This window comes from Cynara cardunculus, assembly GCF_001531365.2.
Source record: "Cynara cardunculus var. scolymus isolate 2C chromosome LG 1, CcrdV1, whole genome shotgun sequence".
In the NCBI taxonomy this organism is placed as follows: Eukaryota; Viridiplantae; Streptophyta; class Magnoliopsida; order Asterales; family Asteraceae; genus Cynara; species Cynara cardunculus.
Window position 1 is genome coordinate 30,647,561 of NC_037528.1, and position 21,031 is coordinate 30,668,591.

The following is a 21,031-nucleotide window of genomic DNA, read 5'->3' on the forward strand; positions in this document are numbered from 1 at the left end:
TTTGGATAAAGTTGAGCCAAAATGATCCTGTTTCAAGATAATGCAGACATTGGTAAGAATCCAATGCCTCGATTCCTCATTTAAGAGTCGTCGCTGCCACCTAAAACCTTTCCATTCCTCGTCCAACACACGACGACCATCTTCTCCATTCATCAAGACACCGAGTGGTGAATCCCTCTCCGTCTTCACCTACCTATGCCAACACTAGTCCTTCCTTCTCCCCTCCCCTCCCTTTCTCGATGAAACCCCCTTGCTACCCTCCTCTAAACATGAATACGGAGAGGTGTTTTGGCTTCCATAAACAATAGAAAAAGTAAAGAAAGAATTGAAATGACCATAATGCCCCTCATTTAGATGAATGTAGCTGAAAAACTTAACGGCCTTTAGACAGAGGGACCAAAACTGTTGGGAATTGACAAACGTGAGGGACATTCGAAATTTTCAAAGTTTAAGGATGATATTCATTGAAAATGACAAATGTTAGGGACCAAAAGTGAAGTTTATTCTTATAGTTAAGATGTTTTTAATTTATGGTCTTGTATACAAATTTTTGGAATACCATAAAATGTTCTTTGAAGTTTATAGGTATTGTCCCATTGTTCTTGATGTTGTTCATAATTGAAGTTAAAATGTTCTTATATGATGAATGTTCTTGATCATTAATTTTTATTTACTTACTTTTGTTGAAATTCATTAATTATTTGTACATGAAAATAAGGGACCAAAAATGTAATTTCCAGAATCAAAATAGATAAAGAACCAAAGATAAGATGTGATACACTAAAAGAAAAAAGAAACAAAGATTTTAGAATGAATTACATTTTTGGTCTCTTACCAAAATAACCCTCTTGTAAGCGGCACATCCCATTTCTAGTGGCCACAAATCTCACCCCATTGATGGGAGGGACTAGTTTGAAGACTAAAACACAAAAAATGGACCAAAATTGTACTTTGTAAATTTGAGGGACAAAAACCAGAAAGTAATCATAGAGGAGGGACGAAATATGTACTTCACTCTTCTATTCTAACTCTTATCAACACTAAAAACCTTCAATCTTTTTTTAGAGCAAAATCAGACGAAATGAAAGCAATAAGATTTTGGTGTGTTGCCAAGAAACCCGGATACCCATCTGCTTTTCATAATCTAGATTATGGATCTCCAAACCCCCACAAAACCTTCAATCTTTCCTCCAAAAATTCCCCAATATTCTATCTTCTGTTTTGTAGTTGCAGGTCATATTCGTTTTCATCGCCACCAGACTCACCTTTTTCCGGCGGGATTGATCCCATCTCTGTAGCTTCCACGGTTTCTTCCCCCAGTAATCAACATCAGCATGACGACGATGCCTCCGCCATTGACGCCGGATCTTCCTTGCGCAAGCCTGTTAGTTTGTGGCCTGGTATGTACCATTCACCGGTGACCAATGCTCTTTGGCAAGCCAGATCCACCATTTTCGGCACCACCAGCACCTCTGGTGTCGACTCCATCACCAGTAAAACTCCATCTTTCAGCCGGACTGCTATTCTATACCCTTTTTCTACTGATTACATTCTCAGAGAACAGTATAGAAATCCCTGGAACGGGATTCGCGTGGGTAAATTGCTAGAAGACCTTGATGCTCTCGCCGGAACTATCTCCTTTAAAGTATGCACCTTCAGTCTCTATCTCCTCCTTCGAATTCGTGTCCATTATATGCATTCTTGTTGAATTGGCAACAAAACTAAATTACCCTATAGGCTGCTTTACAAAAGTGCTAGTGCTGTATAAAAGTCTTACATTTGGGCATCCTATTAAGTTTTATTTGGGACCCTTTTGAAATAAAGTGTAAACTTGTTTTTATAAAATACGCCCAAGATGATGTGATCAAGTCGTGAAAAACAGTCTATTAAGACATTCAAAAAGCTTTAATGTTAATATAATGCCGATTTTGTTGGTGTGACATGTTTGATTCAACTTCAATTGATTGTTAGAAAGCATTTTCATCATGAATGACCCAGTATTCATAACGTTAGTGGTTTCTGTTGAATCTGTGACCCAGCATTGCTTCAATCATGCTGGCATGGCGAATTCCTTGTTGCTAGTGACTGCTTCTGTGGACAAAATGGTTCTTAAAAAACCGATTCTGGTTGACACGGATTTGAAAATAGTTGGAGCTGTTACTTGGGTTGGTCGTTCGTCTATGGAGATTCAGCTAGAAGTCATCCACGGTATAATCAAGTGGCTAATCTTTGGTTGTTTGCATATTAAACTACGTTTAATTCTTCATGAAATATGGATTTTACTGTCACAACATCCAAGCCAGGCTTTCTAGTTTTCTTAACCAAACCAAATCAAACAAACTCCGTATATCCCACTTAGAGGTAGGGTCTTACGCAGCAGACCTGACATCTGCCCCGAAGAGTAGAGCGTTTGTTTCCATGAAGAACCCCGGCTTGTGAGAAGTGTGACAAAGAGAGTCGGAAATGTTAGAGATTTGAAAAACTGGTTAAGAGAATGCAATAACATACAAATTGAAGCAAGTGCAAGGAAAACGCAACCAATTTAAGGACACTTCACACACCTACCTCTTCAGTTCCCCACCTCCCATCTACTCTCGCTATGGATCCCCACCCCTAGTCCTACGTTTTCAGTAGCTCCTATCGGAGGTCTTGTCCTGAGAATTCTGGTTTTCTAGATGAAACTAGATTTCTGTTAGGTTCCTAAATATGTTGATGTGGTGCCTCATCTGATGATTTATATTTTCTTTGATAGTGCAAGCTCTATATTAGTTTCAGAAATGGTTAATGTTCATAAGTCTGCAGAAACTTCTGATCCTCTGGACTCACAAGCTCTAGTTGCGAACTTCACTTTTGTGGGTCGTGACTCTAAGACGGGCAAATCAGCAACGATTAATCAAATCATGCCGGAGACTGAAAAGGAGAAATTGCTTTGGCAAGAAGCAGAAGAGAGGAACGCATCAAGGAAAAAGAGAAGGATGCAACTAAAGAACTTTGATTACGAGAGGGAAGCAGAGAGGATTAACGCGCTGCTGGCTGAGGGACGTGTGTTTATTGATATGCCGGCTTTGGCTGACAGAGATAGTATTCTTATGAAGGATACATGCTTACAAAACGCGTTGGTGTGCCAGCCACAGCAAAGGAACACCCATGGCCGGATTTTTGGAGGATTTCTGATGCGAAGAGCTTTCGAGCTGGCTTTTGCAACCACTTATGCCTTTGCTGGCAGTGCACCCAGCTTTCTTGAGGTTGATCATGTTGATTTCTTGAAACCTGTAAGCGTTCTACATTCATTATGCATATATGGATATAAAGTGAAGATTATATATAGTCTCCATAGGGTAATGGTTATTTCATCTCAAGATTCCAGTAGAACAACAATACGATTAATTAGAACTAAAAATCAAAGTTACAACCTAGGTTTCATCATTCCCTGAGAGCAATTAGTGTGCTTAGCTGCTCATGCTTAGCATCTTCACCATGATTATCATATTGAATGCCATTCATCCTTATTAAAGATGAGCACAATTAGAGATTAATATTGTTGAATGTAGTATAATTGAAGAACAGGGTAAGGGTACAACAGTTTGAAATCATCTAAAACTATAGAAAGGGTATATTGAGTTATGTAGAAACCTCATCATTTGGACCAACTTGATGTTATGCTTCCTGTATGCAGGCATCTGTTATAGCCTGTGTCCATCAAGAAAAGGTTGCATATTCAATTGGCTCACTTTATTTCCTTTTTGCACCCCTGTTTCCTTTTTCAGTATTGCAGCCATGAATATGCTTAGGGTGCGTTTGGTTTGCGGGAATGTTTTTGAGGGATTTGGATTCCATGGGATTTGGATTGGATTGGATTTGAAATCCAATCCTCTGTTTGGTTTGTAGGATTTGGTTTCTAATACTTCGTATAATTTTTTTTAACCTAATCTGTGTTCATGAGATTTCAACCTAATCTGTCAAAATTGAAGGATTTAACCTAATCTGTGTTCATGTATATTCAACCTAATCTATCAAAATTGAAGGATTAACCTAATATGTGTTCATAGTTTAGAGAGAAATCCAAAAGGGGAAAATGATTTACCTGTAGACGATAGGCGACGGAGACGAAGGGAGACGAAGGGCGACTGTTGACGAACGGTGGCGACGGCGACGGCGACGGTGGCGACGGAGACGAAGGGCGACGGTGGCGACGTAGACGAAGGGCGACGGCGACGGTGGCGACGTAGACGAAGGGCGACGGCGACGGTGGCGACGATGAGAAGGAGACAACGATGAGAAGGAGACGATGAGAAGGAGACGATGATGAGAAGGAGACGATGAGAAGGATTCGATTAGAAGGAGACGATCGAGAAGGATTCGGTTAGAAGGAGACGATGATGGGAATGGATTTTAAATCCAGTGTAAGGGCGAAGGATTCTCAAATCCAGTGTTGGTGGGATTTTAAATGAATCTCGGGATTTGAAATCCGACCATTTCTACAAACCAAACGCGGGATTGGAATGGATTTCAAATCCAAATCCCTCCAAATCCCTCAAACCAAACGCGCCCTTAGAGTTTAGTATCTGCTGCATTGGTTACGTTTTTCCTCTACTTGCTTCTATTTTATATTGTTGTTGCTTACTCATATCTGGTTTCTCAAAATTTAGCATATTTGTCTCTCTCTTAGTTTTGTCGTTATAGATTCCTCTTTATCTAGTTTTTCATTTTCTATCATATCTATTCTTCTCCCTTTCACACATTTTTTCTCTAGCCTGGGCGGAAACCTCTCTACTCTTTAGGTTAGAGACCAGATTTGCTTACATCTTAACCCCAAGACCCCAGGGGCGGACCCATTATGGTGCATACGGTGGCATGGGCCACCGCTTTGTTCCTCCATCGTAGTGTAAAAAAAATTAGGGTCGTGAAAGGTTCAACCGTATTATTTTGTTGGTTGCAATAGTATACTCCTTGAAACTACAATAAAGCACAAATTTCTCTTGGTGGTTTGCGCGTATTTTCTCCCTCTCCAGGTGCGGGTTCGAATCTCATTTGTATCGATTTCTTAGTTTTTGGCTTTTAATTCCAGGTTTATTATAATTATGAAAAAAATGGGGATAAAAGACTCAGAATTCAGGACCTCACATATAAAAAGCAAGAACTAACCAACAGACCAATGATGATGTAAAAAGTATTTACAGCTTCGTTTTTTGTAGTCAAATGTTGCCAAAAGTTTCTAGGTCTGCCTCTGCGAGACCCACCTCCAGTTAGGATATGAGCTCATTTGGTTTGGTGCGAGTAACATCTGATTTGTTGATACTGGTGCAGGTGGATGTTGGAAATTTTCTGCGTTTGAAGTCGTGTGTTTTGTACACAGAACTTGAGAACCCGGAGGAACCTCTGATCAACGTGGAAGTTGTTGCTCATGTGACGCGACCTGAGCTTAGATCTGCAGAGGTAAGTAAGCCTGCACATTTGTTTATCTTATAGAATATTGTTATCTACATTTCTTGTAAATAATTGATGATTGTTGAAGATATCGAACAAGTTCTACTTCACATTTACGACCTGCTCAAACATGACAACAAATGGTTTGAAGATCCGCAGCGTTGTTCCAGCCACAGAGGAGGAGGCACGCCGAGTGATTGAACGCATGGATTGTGAGAACTCTTAATTAAGCTTCTTCATTTACCTTTTCTTTTTCTTGGAAATCAAGAATATAAATCTCATTTTTGGATTGAGGTAAGAGTATGTAAGGTGATTGTGATGAAAATGAAAAGTTTGCTTATGGAAAAGCTTTGTGATTGATGTTTTTCTTGTATCATTTTTGGTGTTGTCTGTAAACCAAATATGTTAAAAAGGTCGAACATATGAAGAATCAAATGTTATCTCGTATGAACTAATTCTATGTCGTTTATCGAGTTGTAAACACGTGATATATTTATTACGAACTTGGACAATACGGAACCTATAAGAAACGTGGAATGCGAGATATTTCAAAATGCTCCATCTAAAGTTCAGAATATTATGAGTGAAATCTTTTATACTTGTTCTAGAGTTGTGATTATCTATAATTGATGAAGAATTAGAAAGATACACTTAAAAAAGTGTGATTATCTAGTAATAGTAAATTGTAGGGAAAAGTCCAAAAATACCCAACCGTTAGGCAAGAGTAAGAGCTTACACCTATTAAGGCTAACCAAGTTCTTTAACATGCTTTGGGAAAGTTCATCTATTTCGTCAATAAATCCAAAATTTAAAAAAAGACATGTTGGCCATGGCCTAAGAATAGAACTAACATGAAACTATGCATAGCATAAATGTAGGAAAGTGAAGCTCCTACTCGCAACTACATCTTTATGAGCACATGCGCGTGCGCGCACACACACACACATGAAAATCCAATGTTGGAAATTGGGAGCCGTAACTCTATTCCTCCAAAAATCCATCTGAAACGTGATAGGCCATCCCTTCACAACCGGTCCGGTCTGGCCCATTGAGATAAAAGAAAAGATGATGAAATAGCAGCCATCCCTTCACTAGCTGTGTTGGTCAGTTATCAAAAGACAAACAGAAGCATGTATGAACAACATTAATATATCCAAGTGTTTGCTTTCAACAATCTTCATATCGATTATGGTTTTGATATTGTTTAATAATATTCAGAGTGATTCTTTGGTTACTGTCAGATGAAATCAAAGACTTCCATCTTTGCAATAAAATTTCATGAAGGTTGCTCCAAAATCTTGTATAAATATTTATAATATTGTACAAGGGGAAAGAGGATACATAATTCACCTGTATTGAGATTACCAAGTAAATGAAGGCAATACATATGACGGACAAGCATCATGCTTCGATGCAAGAGCATGCACAGTTGACATGTCAGCAACTTCTCCAAATCCAGTTAGTCCAAGTTCAGTTGCATGGATCCCACAAGTGATAAAAACAGATTCGATCCCAGATGCATTTGCACCTTTTATGTCGTGATGTAGAGAATCTCCCACAGCAATTGAGTTGGAAGCATCGACACCCGCCATGGCCATGGCTGATTTATAGATAATCTGATGGATTAATGAACCATGATATTAAGTAAGCACCAAAGTCTGCAATACACTTATGAATTACATACACATTTTATTTTCTGAAAGTGAAACGTATCATCCATTTTTAGTACCCTTCATCACAAACTCAAACAAATTTATTTTAAAATCTAGCCCCAAAGGGAACAAAAAGAATAATTGTGCTGCTTTGAATGAGAATGAGTGAATCACCTGATGAGGCTTACCCATCCATTTAACTTCACCACCAAGCTTTTCATAATTAGCTGCTAATGTACCTAAAACCAATAATAAAAACACTAGAATCGTTAAAACCATCATGCATTACACACAGAAACCTTGAAGCTACAATCGGAACAAAAAAGACGGTAGTTATAAAGTTCACCGATGTAGCTAAAAAGGCAGCAAGGCTTTTGTTGACTTATTGGCAAAAGAAATAGGTTGCTACAAACAGAATAAATACACAAAAACAAACAATGATACAAATAAAAGATTTAAGAAAATATACATTGACGGTCGATAAAAGGTTAAACTGTGTATGTGATTCGTAGAATTAGACTGACAAAAAGGATACAAGGATATGTAGAATTGATACAATGAATATAATCCCTGATTTCTTGGGATTATTTTTCATTTTGTAACAGATTTGGTAGATATTTGTATAGTTTGGTAAGTTTCCTTCCATGTTATCAAATCCCTTAAATTATGGGATTGTAGTTAGGTCTCTAATCTGTATAAATACCCCTATTGCCTTTCAATGAGAATTATAACATATTTTCTCTGAAATTACATGGTATCAAAGCTACAAAGGTATCTGTTTTAACAACTTATTTGCTGTTAATAATCAGAACTAATAACCGAAGTTCAACATGTCGCAGTCCGAATCAAACTCCACTGTCACATCTACCGATTGATCAGCACCAGTAGTTGACTACTCTCAATCACCGATGCAGATCACTGTGCATATTTTGAATGGGAAAAACTACCTGGAATGGTCACAATCTGTGAAACTCGCCATTGATGGTCGAGGTAAGTTGGGCTTCCTGACCGGTGAAACTTCAAAACCGGTCTCATCTGATCCAGGATATCGTAAATGGTGTTCTGAGAATTCTTTAGTAACTGCGTGGCTACTCAATTCAATGGACATGTCCATTGCTAAGCCACATATGTTCATGAAAACCGCCAAGGAAGTGTGGGACTCTGCTCGATCGACATATTCAGACTTGGAGAATTCTTCCCAGATCTTTGAAATTAAAACACATCTGTGGCAAGCCAAACAAGATAACCGTGATGTTACCTCTTACTATAATGAGATGGTAGCATTATGGCAAGAATTGGATCAATGCCATGATGATGTGTGGGAGAGTTCTACAGTTGTACTCGGTAGAAGAAGAAAGAGGAGAATGACCGTGTGTTCATGTTCCTAGTTGGTGTTCACCCAAGTCTCGATGAAGTTAAAGGAAGAATTCTTGGCTGAAAGCCTCTTCCATCCATCCGAGAAGTTTTTTCAGAAGTAAGACTTGAAGAAAGCCGAAGAAAAGTAATGACGAATGGGATCCAACCTACTGATGTCGGGGACACAGCAGCCCTACTTGTCCGTGGCATAGAACAAGGGGGTGATACAAAAAAGAAACCTTATTGTTTTGGCACACTCGGGACAAGTGTTGGAAGCTTCATGGCAAGCGTATCGGCTGGAAGGTAAGTCTGAAAGAGCCCTACACACCACAGTTAAAACGACTCAAGACACTCAAATCCAACCAGGACAGTCTCAATTCACAAAGGATCAAATGGAGCAGCTCCTGAAATTACGTAAAACCAGACCTATGTCCTCTTCTGCTGACCCATCCTATTCCTATGTGCAATCTGGTAAAAACACCCCTTCGTCTAACTATTCATCTTCTCGTATGTGCTTACAAAATACATCAGCCTGGATCATTGATTCAGGGGCATCTGATCACATGACTTCTTGTTCGAATCTCTTCAATTCTTATAAGCCTTGTGCAAGAAATAGAACACTGCGAATTGCTGATGGCACTTTTTCTACAATAGTAGGAGTTAGTGATATAAAGATATCATCGGACTTCATTCTTTCTAATGTCCTACATGTTCCAAAACTCTCTTGTAATCTCATCTCTATTCATAAACTCGCTGTTAACCTCAATTATCGTGCTTTGTTCTTTCCTTCCATTTGCATTTTTCAGGACCTGGACTAGGGGAGGATGATTGGACGTGCTGACGAATGTGGTGGACTCTACATACTAGATGAGGGAGTCCACTCTAATAAGAAGACTTCTTGCTTCTTCACCTCATCTGATTTGAGTAATAATGAGATTTATATATGGCACTTTAGGCTTGGACATCCAAGTTTCTTTTATTTAAAACATGTGTTTCCTATGTTATTTGGTAATAAAAATCCCTCATCCTTTCAATGTGAGATTTTTGCGTTAGCAAAACCACACAAAAGTACGTATCATCCACAACCATATAACCATCTATGCCTTTTGCTTTGATAGTGACATATGGGGTCCTTCTAAGGTCACTACGTGTCATGGGAATAGATGGTTTATTACCTTTATAGATGATCATACAAGGGTTTGTTGGGTCTATTTGCTTAAAGAAAAATCAGAAGTTGAACATGTTTTCAAAAAATTCTATAACATGATTCTAACNGGGTCTATTTGCTTAAAGAAAAATCAGAAGTTGAACATGTTTTCAAAAAATTCTATAACATGATTCTAACTCAGTTTGGCACTAAGATTCAAATTCTTAGAAGTGACAATGGTAGGGAATATTTTACTAAAACTCTAGGGAATTTTTTAGATACTCAAGGCATAGTTCAACAAAGCTCATGCGTAGATACTCCACCACAAAACGGCATAGCCGAAAGAAAAAACAGGCACCTGCTTGAAATCACCCGGGCTTTATTATTTTCAACTGAAATACCAAAATATTTATGGGAAGATGCTCTTCTGCATGCTACATATTTAATGAAGCGAATGCCGTCTAAAGCTTTAAAGTTTCAAACACCCATATCCGTTTTAGAAAGTTCTTTTCTAAAGTCACGATTATTTTGTTCCATGCCTTAAAAAGTTTTTGGTTGTACTGTGTTTATTAAGAACACCAATATCAACCTTGGCAAATTAGACCACAAAGCCCTCAAATGTGTTTTTGTAGGAATCGCACCACATAAAAAGGGATTTAAATGTTTTCATCCAAACACAAGAAAAATGTTTGTTACCATGGATGTTAAGTTTTTAGAAAATATTCCTTTCTTTAAATCTCGTCTTCAGGGGGAGAATAAAAAAGAAGACTTAAATTTTTCGGATCTAGTATTTCCAACTACATTTGAGCCATCTGCATTTGACTCAAATCCCAAAGATTGTCCAATCTTTGAACACGAGGAAAATGTAGATGTTCCAATAGAACCACCACTAGATCGAGAAAGTGAACATAATATTCCTCCTGAAGAAACTGAAGTACCATTTGAACCTCAACAAGTTACTCAAGAGGATCGTAGTGAGAAAAAAAAAAGTTCGAAAAAGTGTATGTGCAAAGATTCTCTCCAAACAAAGAGTTCAACACAATCTCAGCTCCTGATTCCAAACCGAGGAAGGAACCATCTCTTGGTAAGTCACATGACCTGAATGTTCCAATAGCCTTGAGAAAAGAAAAACGTGCATGTGTTAAATATCCTATGTCCAATTACATGTCTTGCTCAAAACTCACCAAAATACTCTGCTTTTACTTCAAATGTGTCCAAAGTTCAAATTCCTAACACTATACAGGAAGCCCTTAAAAGTCTAGAGTGGAAAAAGGCTGTTCTAGAGGAATTGAGTGATCTTGAGAAGAATCAGACGTGGCGTATTGAAGATCTTCCGAAAGGTACTCCCATAGTTGGTTGTAAGTGGGTACTTACTCCAAAATTTAATGCTGATGGAGCCCTTGAAAGATATAAAGCAAGGCTAGTAGCCAAAGGTTTCACACAAACCTGTGGCATTGATTATACAGAAACATTTGCTCCAGTTGCAAAGTTAAATACCATAAGGATTCTACTTTCAATAGCAGCAAATCTTGATTGGCCAATTAGGCAATTTGATGTGAAAAATGCCTTCTTGAATGGCAAACTAGGAGAAGTTTATATGTTGCCACCACCAGGGTTTGAAAGTAACTTTGGCACAAACGTGTGCAAATTAGAGAAAGTTTTGTATGGGCTCAAGCAATCCCCAAGGGCATGGTTTGCACGTTTCACTCAAGTAGTCAAAATTCACGGATACAAACAGGCTCAATCTGATCATACTCTATTCACTCGATTTTCCTCAAAAGGTAAAATTACAACCTTAATAGTTTATGTAGATGACATACTCGTCACAGGTAATGATCATGAGGAGATGGAAAGAATGAAGGATCGACTTGCTAAAGAGTTTTGAAGTAAAAGACCTTGGAGAAATGAAATACTTTCTGGGTATGGAAGTAGCAAGGTCAAGTAAGGGCATTCTATTGTCACAAAGGAGATATGTTCTCGATCTTTTACAAGATACTGGAATGAGTGCATGTCGACCGATAGATACTCCAATTGACCCCAACAAAAGGTTGGATGGCATTACTAATGGGAAGCAGGTTGATATTCATCAATACCAACGGTTGGTTGGAAGGTTGATTTACTTATCACATACACGGCCTGACATTGCTTTTGCAGTTAGCATGGTGAGCCAATTTATGCATTGTCCTTATGAAGAACATGAAGAAGCTGTCCACGGAATTCTTAGATATTTAAAGAGTTGTCCAGGCAAAGGACTACTCTTTAAAAAAGGAGACAACTGAACCATTGGAGCCTTTACTGATGCAAGTTGGGCAGACCCAAACATGAGCAAAAGATCTACATCGGGATATTGTACTTATGTATGGGAAATCTTGTCACATGGAGAAGCAAGAAACAAAGTGTTGTATCCAGAAGTAGTGTAGAAGTTGAATTCAGATCAATGGTAGATGGCATATGTGAAATAATCTGGATCAAAAGGGTCTTTGCTGACTTACGTTTAAAGGTTGAGCTACCTATGAAGTTGTTTTGTGATAATAAAGCAGCCATTAGCATCTCACAAAATCCAGTCCAACATGACAGGACAAAACACATTGAAGTGGACCGACATTTCATATGGGAAAAGTTGGACAATGGGACTATCTGCATCGCATTCATCCCTTCCAAAGAGCAAACAACAGATATCTTAACCAAAGGACTATTTAGACCGGCATTCGATCGTCTTATAGACAAGTTGGGCATGCATGATATATATATGAACCAACTTGAGGGGGGTGTGGGATTGATACAATGAATATAATCCCTGATTTCTTGGGATTATTTTTCCTTTTGTAACAAATTTGGTAGATATTTGTATAGTTTGGTAACTTTCCTTGTATGTTATCGAATCCCTAAAATTATGGGATTCTAGTTAGGTCTCTAAGCTGTATAAATACCTCTATTGCTTGTCAATGAGAATTATAACGTATTCTCTCTGAAATTACAGGATAAGATGATTTCAGAGTACCAAATACCAACCGACAGGCCAGCAATTCATAAAATATCCATGATCCTACTATTAAGAATAAAGAGTTAATTCAATTAGGAGGACTAATGTGCACTTAAGACAATTAAGAAGGACGCATTTTAAGTATTTCAATTTGTCATACCATGATCCAAATAAGTATCAAAGAATTATAGTTCTTGAGGGAGTTCAATGATGAAAGGTTATTCAGCACTTGTTGTCGCCAGGAAGATTATTTTATGAGTGAATGATATAAATATATGAGTGAATGCTATAAATATCCAGAGACGCATCCAGTAATACAAAGCCGCTGGCTAATTTCAAGTCTACATGAAATCAAAGTGTTGGGAGTCAACAAACATTCAGTCGGACGCCCACTCGCCCAGTGATTGATTATCAGAAGAAGCTATGAATGATCTGATGACAGGAAGTAACTTGGCAAGCATCTCTAGACCAGCATGCTCAACAACTTCTAATAACTCAAATGCTTGTTATTGATAGTAGTGCAAGTGATCACTTAGGGCCCATTTGGTTTGCGGGATTTGGTGGGACCACGTTCAGTTTAAAGAAATGTATGGAAGTGAAATCCTGGATTTCAGTGAACAGAAATCCCACAAACATGGATTCAGAAATTAGATGGGGGTAGTTGGTATTTCACCGATTTCATAGGATGTTTGAAAATATGTTAAAAACATTCATTTTGTAATGATCGCTTATAAAAGGTAATTTAATTATTTTTACAATTATTTATAATTTGTTTTTATAAATTATCTATAAAGAATGGAATTCAACTAATCCTACAAACCAAACATATCAAAGATTCCAAATCCTTTCGAAACCAAATCCAACCACGAGTCCAAATCTGATGGATTAACGAATTCACTTCAATGTAAAACGAATAAGAACACAGAAATGGAAGGAAGAAGATGATGATCAGCCAGATTACAAAAAGAGAGAACTTAGGGAAACCCCTCTCTCACAATCAATAGATTGGAGCCTAAACAACCATGAAAGAAAATAACAGAATACCCGACTTCAAGATCACCCTCCACTATTTATTCTTCTCTCTTCTCTAACAAACCTCAGCCACTTTTCTCATTTCCCTTTTTACCCCTTCTAGAATAAGCATGCAATATTCTAGGCTTAGTTGCATCGTTTTTAATTAATTCCCAATCCGTATCACCACTTCCCCCTTCCGACAAAGTCTTGTCCTCAAGACTTGTTTCAGGAAATTGACTTTTAATCATCAAAGCATCTTCCCACGTTGCTTCTTCTATAGACTTCCCTTTCCATTGAATCAACCATTGCTCAACATCACTGTTTTGATTTTTGCTTGTACGAGTGGCTAGCACAGCCACTGGGGTAATTATTTCATTTGCATGTAAATCTAGTTCCAGAGGTAAAACTGTATCTGTGGATCCATGAACAGCTTTCTTTAGCAACGAGACGTGAAAAACCGGATGTATCTTCGATGTTGGAGGAAGATCTAACTTGTATGCCACCGATCCTACCTTTGCTGTGATCATAAATGGTCCAAAAAAACGTGCCGCCAACTTATGATGAATGCGACTAGCCACTGAAAGTTGTCGATACGGTTTCAATTTGACGTATACCCATTCTCCAACAGCAAAGTGTACCTCCCGTCTCTTCTTTGCTGCATTCCGCTTCATAACTTCTTGAGCGTGTGACAAATGAACTTGAAGGTGTTTCAAAGCTTCATCACGATCTTTTAATTCTTCAAGCACCTGTTGGACTCGTATTTCCCCTGGTATGAATTGGGTGATTGTTGGTGGTTTTCGACCATAAACCACCTCGAATGGAGATTTCCTAGATCCATGAAAAGTGGAATTATACCAAAATTCAGCCCAAGGAATCCACAAAGACCAATTACGAGGTTGATCAACTGCAAAACACCTCAGGTACGTTTCTAAACAGCGGTTGATTACTTCGGTCTGACCATCGGACTCCGGGTGATATGCGGAACTCATGTGTAACTCAGTACCCTGGGATCGGAAAATCTCTTGCCAAAATTGACTCGGAAAAAAAGGGTCCCGATCGCTAACTATAGATTTGGGAATTCCATGGTGACGAACTAATTCTTTAACAAAAATTTCAGCCACGGATTTGGCGGTATAAGGGTGTTTAAGTAAGATGAAGTGGCTGTATTTAGACAACCTATCTACCACCGCTAATAAAGCATCAAACCCTCTAGACTTAGGAAGTCCCAGAATGAAATCCATAGAAAAATGTTCCCAAATTGCATCACGTATGTCTAGAGGCTGCAAGTCCACCAGGGGCAACTGAACTTGCCTTACACCGTTGACAAACATCACACGCACGTACATATTGCTTAACTCGTTCAATCATGCATGGCCAATATAAATTTCCTGCAATTCGTCGACAAGTACGGTAATACCCGGAGTGGCCTCCCGAAGCGGATTGATGAAACTCCTTTAGCAAACTGGGAATAAATTTGGAGTTCTTTGGAATTACTAACCGTCCTTTACAGTATAGTATTCCCTTACGAACCGAATACCCCGGATGAGCATCTGGTTGAGATTCACAGTCACGCCTCAACTTTAGTATTTCTAAATCAACCTTATGTTCCGCCATTAATTCAACCCCTTGCAGCCACAACGGTGTTGAGAAAATTGTCAATAATCCACCCTCTTCAGCCCTACGAGACAAAGCATCAGCTGCTCGGTTTTCCCTACCCAGTTTGTCCTACCCGGTTTGTAACAAATTTCAAAGTTGTAACCCAACAATTTCGCCACCCAATTCTGTTGATCCAGGCTAGTGATGCGTTGTTGTAATAAGAATTTCAAACTTTTCTGGTCGGTATAAACCACAAACGAGGTCCCTAATAGATAGGAACGCCAATGTTGGACGGCTAAAACCAATGCCATAATTTCCCGCTCATAAGCTGACTTGGCCAAGTTTCGATCGCTTAACGGTTGCTGAAATAAGCGAAAGGTTTCTGTTGTTGCATTAACACTGCTCCAATTCCCCGGCCGGAAGCATCACACTCAACCACGAAAGGAATATTGAAGTCGGGAAGGGCCAACAAAGGAGCCTTGACCATAGCTTCTTTTAATCGATCAAAAGCTTCTTCTGCTCCCTCATGCCACGTAAAAGCATCCTTCTTGATCAGCTCTGTTAGCGGTTTGGCGATACTGCCATAGTTACGGATGAACTTTCTGTAATACCCGGTAAGGCCCAAAAATCCACGTAATCCTTTAATTTGCTTAGGTATCGGCCAAGCCAACATCATTTTTAATTAATTCCCAATTCGTATCAAAATCCCTCAAAAACATTCCATAAAACCAAACGCCTTATTAGTTTCATCATTGGTATTGTTACATAATGTTCAACAAATCCAAAACCTATATGTGTTAACTCTACCTAAGTTTTACATTAACCTATTGCAATAATTTCGCCATACCATGATCTCCAAAAGTATCAAGAACGGTTTGTTAGTAGCGAATTAATTCTTACATGTTGGGCTAGCGGTATCCGGCCCTTTGGCCTCCCAGGGGGTCAGGGCTTCAAACCTTAGCAAATGTGAGGAGGGCGTCAGTTTATTTGTTGCATTTTCCATATATAAATATTATATACTTCAAAAAAGAATAACATGTTTACCAGGCATGATACGTAGTTCTCTAGCCTCAACAGTAACAAAGTCGGGATTTGCTACCACCATAGGGATTCCTTTAGCTGCACATTGCTCCAAAATCTTGTCAAGCTCCTCAAGCTTCTTGGAAACAGAGTTGCCAGAAGAAAGCCCCAAAGCTTCGGTACCATGGACCAAAATAAATTCAGCTTCTTCAACATTATCTACTACCTTTAGCCCTAGACCCTGTGGCAATATAATAGCATATGAAGTTTGTAGTTAGCTGTCAATTGTCATATAGAGTTTTCATGGTATGTAGCAGAGTTCAAATAAAAATGAACTGAACATGATAGAATAAAAAAGAATGGTCAAAATAAATATAAATCTACACGTCCAATAAAAAATCACCTTGGATTTTTTTTTTCACACCACAGACGTGTTAAATCCAGTGTTTTGGAACAAATATTTAATTCAACTTAAGGAGTAAACGTATCCTTTTCTGGCTTTGAGATAAGAAATTCTAGTGGTTGATTTGGTTCTTTCAAATTGTTTCTCATCATTAAAAAAAGAACTTCCTGAGGAAGAGGTTTGATAACTAAACACCGATGTATACTTGACTGTTGGAAACATATAAAAGCACAACCCCATAAGATTTTAGACTTCATATTTTTATCTAATAGTCATATTTGAGCAAAAGGTTGATTATCAGCAACCACGACCAGCAAAACACGGAATCCGCCCCCTGGGAACCACATTTGAGGAAGCATTTCAAAGCTGACTAAGCGGCTAAGGCTAGCGGAGGGGTTCAAGCCCGTCTCCCACAAGATTCGAACTTGAACCTGTTGTGTATTTGAGCAAAGTCGCTCCCCCCCTTTGCCAACTAAGCTACACGCCCGAGGGCAAATAGTCATATTAATGTCAAGGAAGTAATGAAAAACTATGGAGTTGAACATGAAGATTAATAAATGAAAGCCCTTAGGGTTAAGCACAGATTAAACTTTTCCTTACAAGAAGTCCTAGATATGTTAACAAATTATAAAGAAATAGGGCATGGATTGCACAGTATATCACAACATAGAGAAGCAAGAAAATTTTGAAACGGAAGGAGAGGTATTTCATGAAAAAACCAGAAAAATACGGTAACGAAAGCTTACCTCAAGTGATATAGCGCCTCGGTCACTCCATGTCATGTGAATGCAGGTCTTTCCTAGTGCCCAAAACCAAGGATCATCTCTCCTGTTCATGATAGATCATATATAGAAGATATTAGCATACCCTGTGAGAAAAAGAGTATCTGCCATATGTCAAACCCAAGTCGATAAAATTTCAGAGATAAAAAGCCGCTAGTAAAACATTAAGCGCGCGCGCACACACACACACATATATATATTATATATATACATACATATCAATTTAAGCATGTAAATTAAATTTCCATGCACCTCCGAAGAGTACGTTAAGCTTACCTCCAAGGTGACAAAGGAATCTTGAATTGCATAAAGAATGAAATTGATATAAAGAAAAAAAATTGGTAGTGCCTCTAATATCCAGGATAACGGAGCTTTTGCCGCAAACACCAAGATTGGTATAATCTCATCCATTTGAAGTGATGTGGGTGAAAGAAATTTCAAAAAGATCCAGAACAGTATGCTAGCGAAAATTGGGAAGGATGAATTACAATATGCTACCTAAATGGCACATACGTACAAAAATAAGACATGGCAAAAAGGGGTATAAGCATTTCAATACACTATGATGTAAATTGTAACCTAGCAAATATTGTAACTAAAGTTTGTCATGACACAATCGTGCTTGTATTGACATATTGAATTTGAGTCCCACTACCTTTGAAGATGCTGATATGTCAATTCTCCACTGGTGATGGCTCCTACAAAAAGAGAAGGATCGAACCCAAGGCTCTTTAATTTATCCAAGGTTGTTGATGCACGTCTTGATGAATTACTGATAATGATCATCTTGGCACCATGAGCAGCCAAATTTTCCACTGTTAAAAAGGCAGGAAATTTAGCAGTATCATCATAATAGAACAACCGACATTTTGGAGAGAGAGAAAAAACAGATGGATCTCCAAGTGACATCCCTTACCAAAATGTCAAAGCTAATAACATACATGTAGATATTGCGCCAGGATAAGGTTGTTTCCCATCATGAAGAACCCCAAACTGATCTAAAAACCATGCCTGCACCAAACAGAAGTAAAAAACCAACCTAATAAGTTGTGAAATTTTTGCAGACTGGATTTCCATGATTGAATCTAAGAACTTTGAATCTACCGGATAGGAATTAGGAGCTGCTTTTCCGGTCGAGAAAGCTGTTAGATAAAAAGACTATAAATAGAGAAAGGTACACCAAAGCTTCCAAATATTAAAGAAAACGAAGAAGATATGGCCCACAAAAGTAGCATACTAAAGGAGAAACAATGCCTAAAGTACAAATAACATAGGAAACACATCTGAAACAGCGTAGAACGTATGATATTTCTAAACCCAGAAGGACTAAGGCCATGTTTGGCAACCATAAGTTAGCTTATTTTTTGAGCATACTAAACAATCCCGGTTGGGTAAGCCATAGACTAGCTTATAACCTAGCTATTCTTAAAGCTACTTCAAGTAGCGTTTCAATAAGCTCCAAGAGATTTTTTTTCCAATCATGTCCCTTATATTTTACATAAATGACCAAAAACACTATATTTTTAGATAATTTCACATTGTCATCCATTTTATCAACTTTTTACCAAAAGTGATTAGCTTATTAGATGACAATTAGCTTATTAGCCAACAACTAGCTTATCAACTAGTTTGCCAAACATAGCCCAACAAGGAGCAAAGCCACAAATCTAACACAGGCAACACCACCTCAATAGGGATACAATACCCAACGATGTGCTTCACAGAGCCATACTTCCATAGCCTTCCAGAATTCATCATATTTCCCAAGGCTTTCAATTCCCTCACTAGGCTATCTAAATTTCTTTTCTTCTTTTCCACCAATGATGATCCCGAAATGGGATTTAAATGTCTTCTATATTGTCAGTAAGGCCAAAATTCTGAGCCACTCAGTCAAGTTGTCTTCAACCCACCTTTCTGAATCTTCTATCATCTCATCCAAATGACTTGAAGGATAAACTCAGAGCAAAAGATTTCATAGCTAAAAAATAAGAATCCAGGTTGGAGGACCGGCTATTGGGGGATTGAATCACTGAACCTGGTCTATGTTATTCAAGAAGAAGAGCATTTGGGAGATTGACACAATAAACAAATAGGGAGGTGGGAAGCCATGATTTGAGGATAAGATTGCAGGTAACATCCTGGGAATTTAATCAACAAATCAAGATTCAAGACTATGTACATGGTGGAAAAGAATGTATCCAGATCGAAAAAGCTTGTAGTGGAAACAAATAGAGGGTCAAGGGGGATTATAATTGCTAAGATTATTGGCACCAGAAGAAACATTCTTGGATTATGAAGACCACTCGCGGTTGGAAACTTTTTGTCCGAGATCAAGGAGACAAGGAAGGGGCAATGAGGCAGTAGGAGACAGCCAGAGAGTCCATGGACGGCGGCTGATGGAGGAGGAAAATCGGAAGGTCCCTCAAATGTCCTTGAATAGGTGAATACATGAATCAAATTGAAAAAGTGAAAACAGAAGTTGAAACCGTACCTTGTAATGACGAGTTTCAGCGATTTGCCGGAGACCTGTGAAGCTCTGCAAAACCTTGGCGTCATTGGAATTGGGTACAGAAGCCATTGAGCTTGAGCATCTTGCCATCATCTTCTGTTCCACCACAATTCCAATATCTGAACACAAAGTGGCTGCCAACGACTTAAAAACAGAAGCTTTTTGGGAATTGGGGCTCACAATATTTTTGCTAGATTTGTTTCCAGTTCTTTATTCTCCATGCCTTTTTACATTTTACCGTCTTCAAAGTTTGTACTTTTGTACATTTGACTCCATAACCATTCCATTCGAAAACCAAATAGAATTGAAGATCAAGAAAGAGATGGACAAAAAAAACTAAAAAGAAACACATTTCAAGTACATTTTATTTTATTAAAGTTGGGGGTTAATCTATGTTTGTCATTTTGCTTTTTTCCATCAAATCTAATGAATGGCCTTTTATCATTATCATATCAAATTTGGAGATCAATCTTGGAAGTGTGTTTAGTATGTAACATCTCATGTTTGATTTAACATTGGAATAAATCATATGATATTACTGAATTTTATATATATATATATATATATATATATATTCTTTTATTAAAATAGGTAGAACAAAAATAAGAAAAAAATCAGGTAAGATTGGTAAATTACTAAACTCCTTATATCAAACTAAAAACTTTAAAATCTTCCACAATACCCAACACACCCCTAGAATGTTGGCATATAAGTAGGCTTCCATTCGATGTTAATGAAGGTCGCTTGTGTATTTATTTTAGCTTAAATGGTTTTGATCTTTAAGGAGGAGAGTGTTAATTATATCAAATCTAAAATAAGTAGTGTGTAGCACCAGGTGCAGACGCAATGGTAAAAAGGAGGGGGAAGGGAACCCAGTCAAAAACTCAACAAAAAAAAAAATTGTAGGTTAAAATTTAGGTTTTACATGATTTACCTTTCACTTCCCCCCATTACATTTTTCCATGATCCCCCAACTCCAATCGAAACCGTTACTCTAAAAAAACTGTTGAAATCAATCAAAAAAACCAAAAAAAAAGTTATTCGAAATCGACAAAAACACTAAAAAAAATCCCTCGAAATCAACCAAAAAACTTAAAATTCCCTCGAAAACGTCGTAATTAGGTTAAAAACACATCGGACGA

At 38.1% G+C, this 21,031-nt stretch overlaps 2 protein-coding genes across 2 annotated transcripts; one reads left to right on the forward strand and one right to left on the reverse strand.

Annotated features, from left to right (window-relative positions):
- The first annotated feature begins 1,081 nt into the window (after positions 1-1,081).
- On the forward strand, positions 1,082-5,787 carry LOC112501174 (acyl-coenzyme A thioesterase 9, mitochondrial-like). The gene is made up of 5 exons (XM_025104888.1): positions 1,082-1,645; positions 2,040-2,208; positions 2,803-3,272; positions 5,308-5,436; positions 5,516-5,787. Exons 1-5 carry the CDS (start codon positions 1,082-1,084, stop codon positions 5,651-5,653), a joined length of 1,470 nt encoding a protein of 489 aa, XP_024960656.1. The 3' UTR covers positions 5,654-5,787.
- Positions 5,788-6,701: 914 nt separating this feature from the next.
- Positions 6,702-20,052, reverse strand: LOC112512395. Its single transcript, XM_025118339.1, has 7 exons — positions 19,872-20,052; positions 18,322-18,391; positions 18,036-18,195; positions 17,345-17,426; positions 16,220-16,436; positions 7,254-7,318; positions 6,702-7,043 (listed from the first exon to the last, which is right to left on the reverse strand). Exons 1-7 carry the CDS (start codon positions 19,980-19,982, stop codon positions 6,789-6,791), a joined length of 960 nt encoding a protein of 319 aa, XP_024974107.1. The 5' UTR covers positions 19,983-20,052; the 3' UTR covers positions 6,702-6,788.
- Positions 20,053-21,031: the final 979 nt, after the last annotated feature.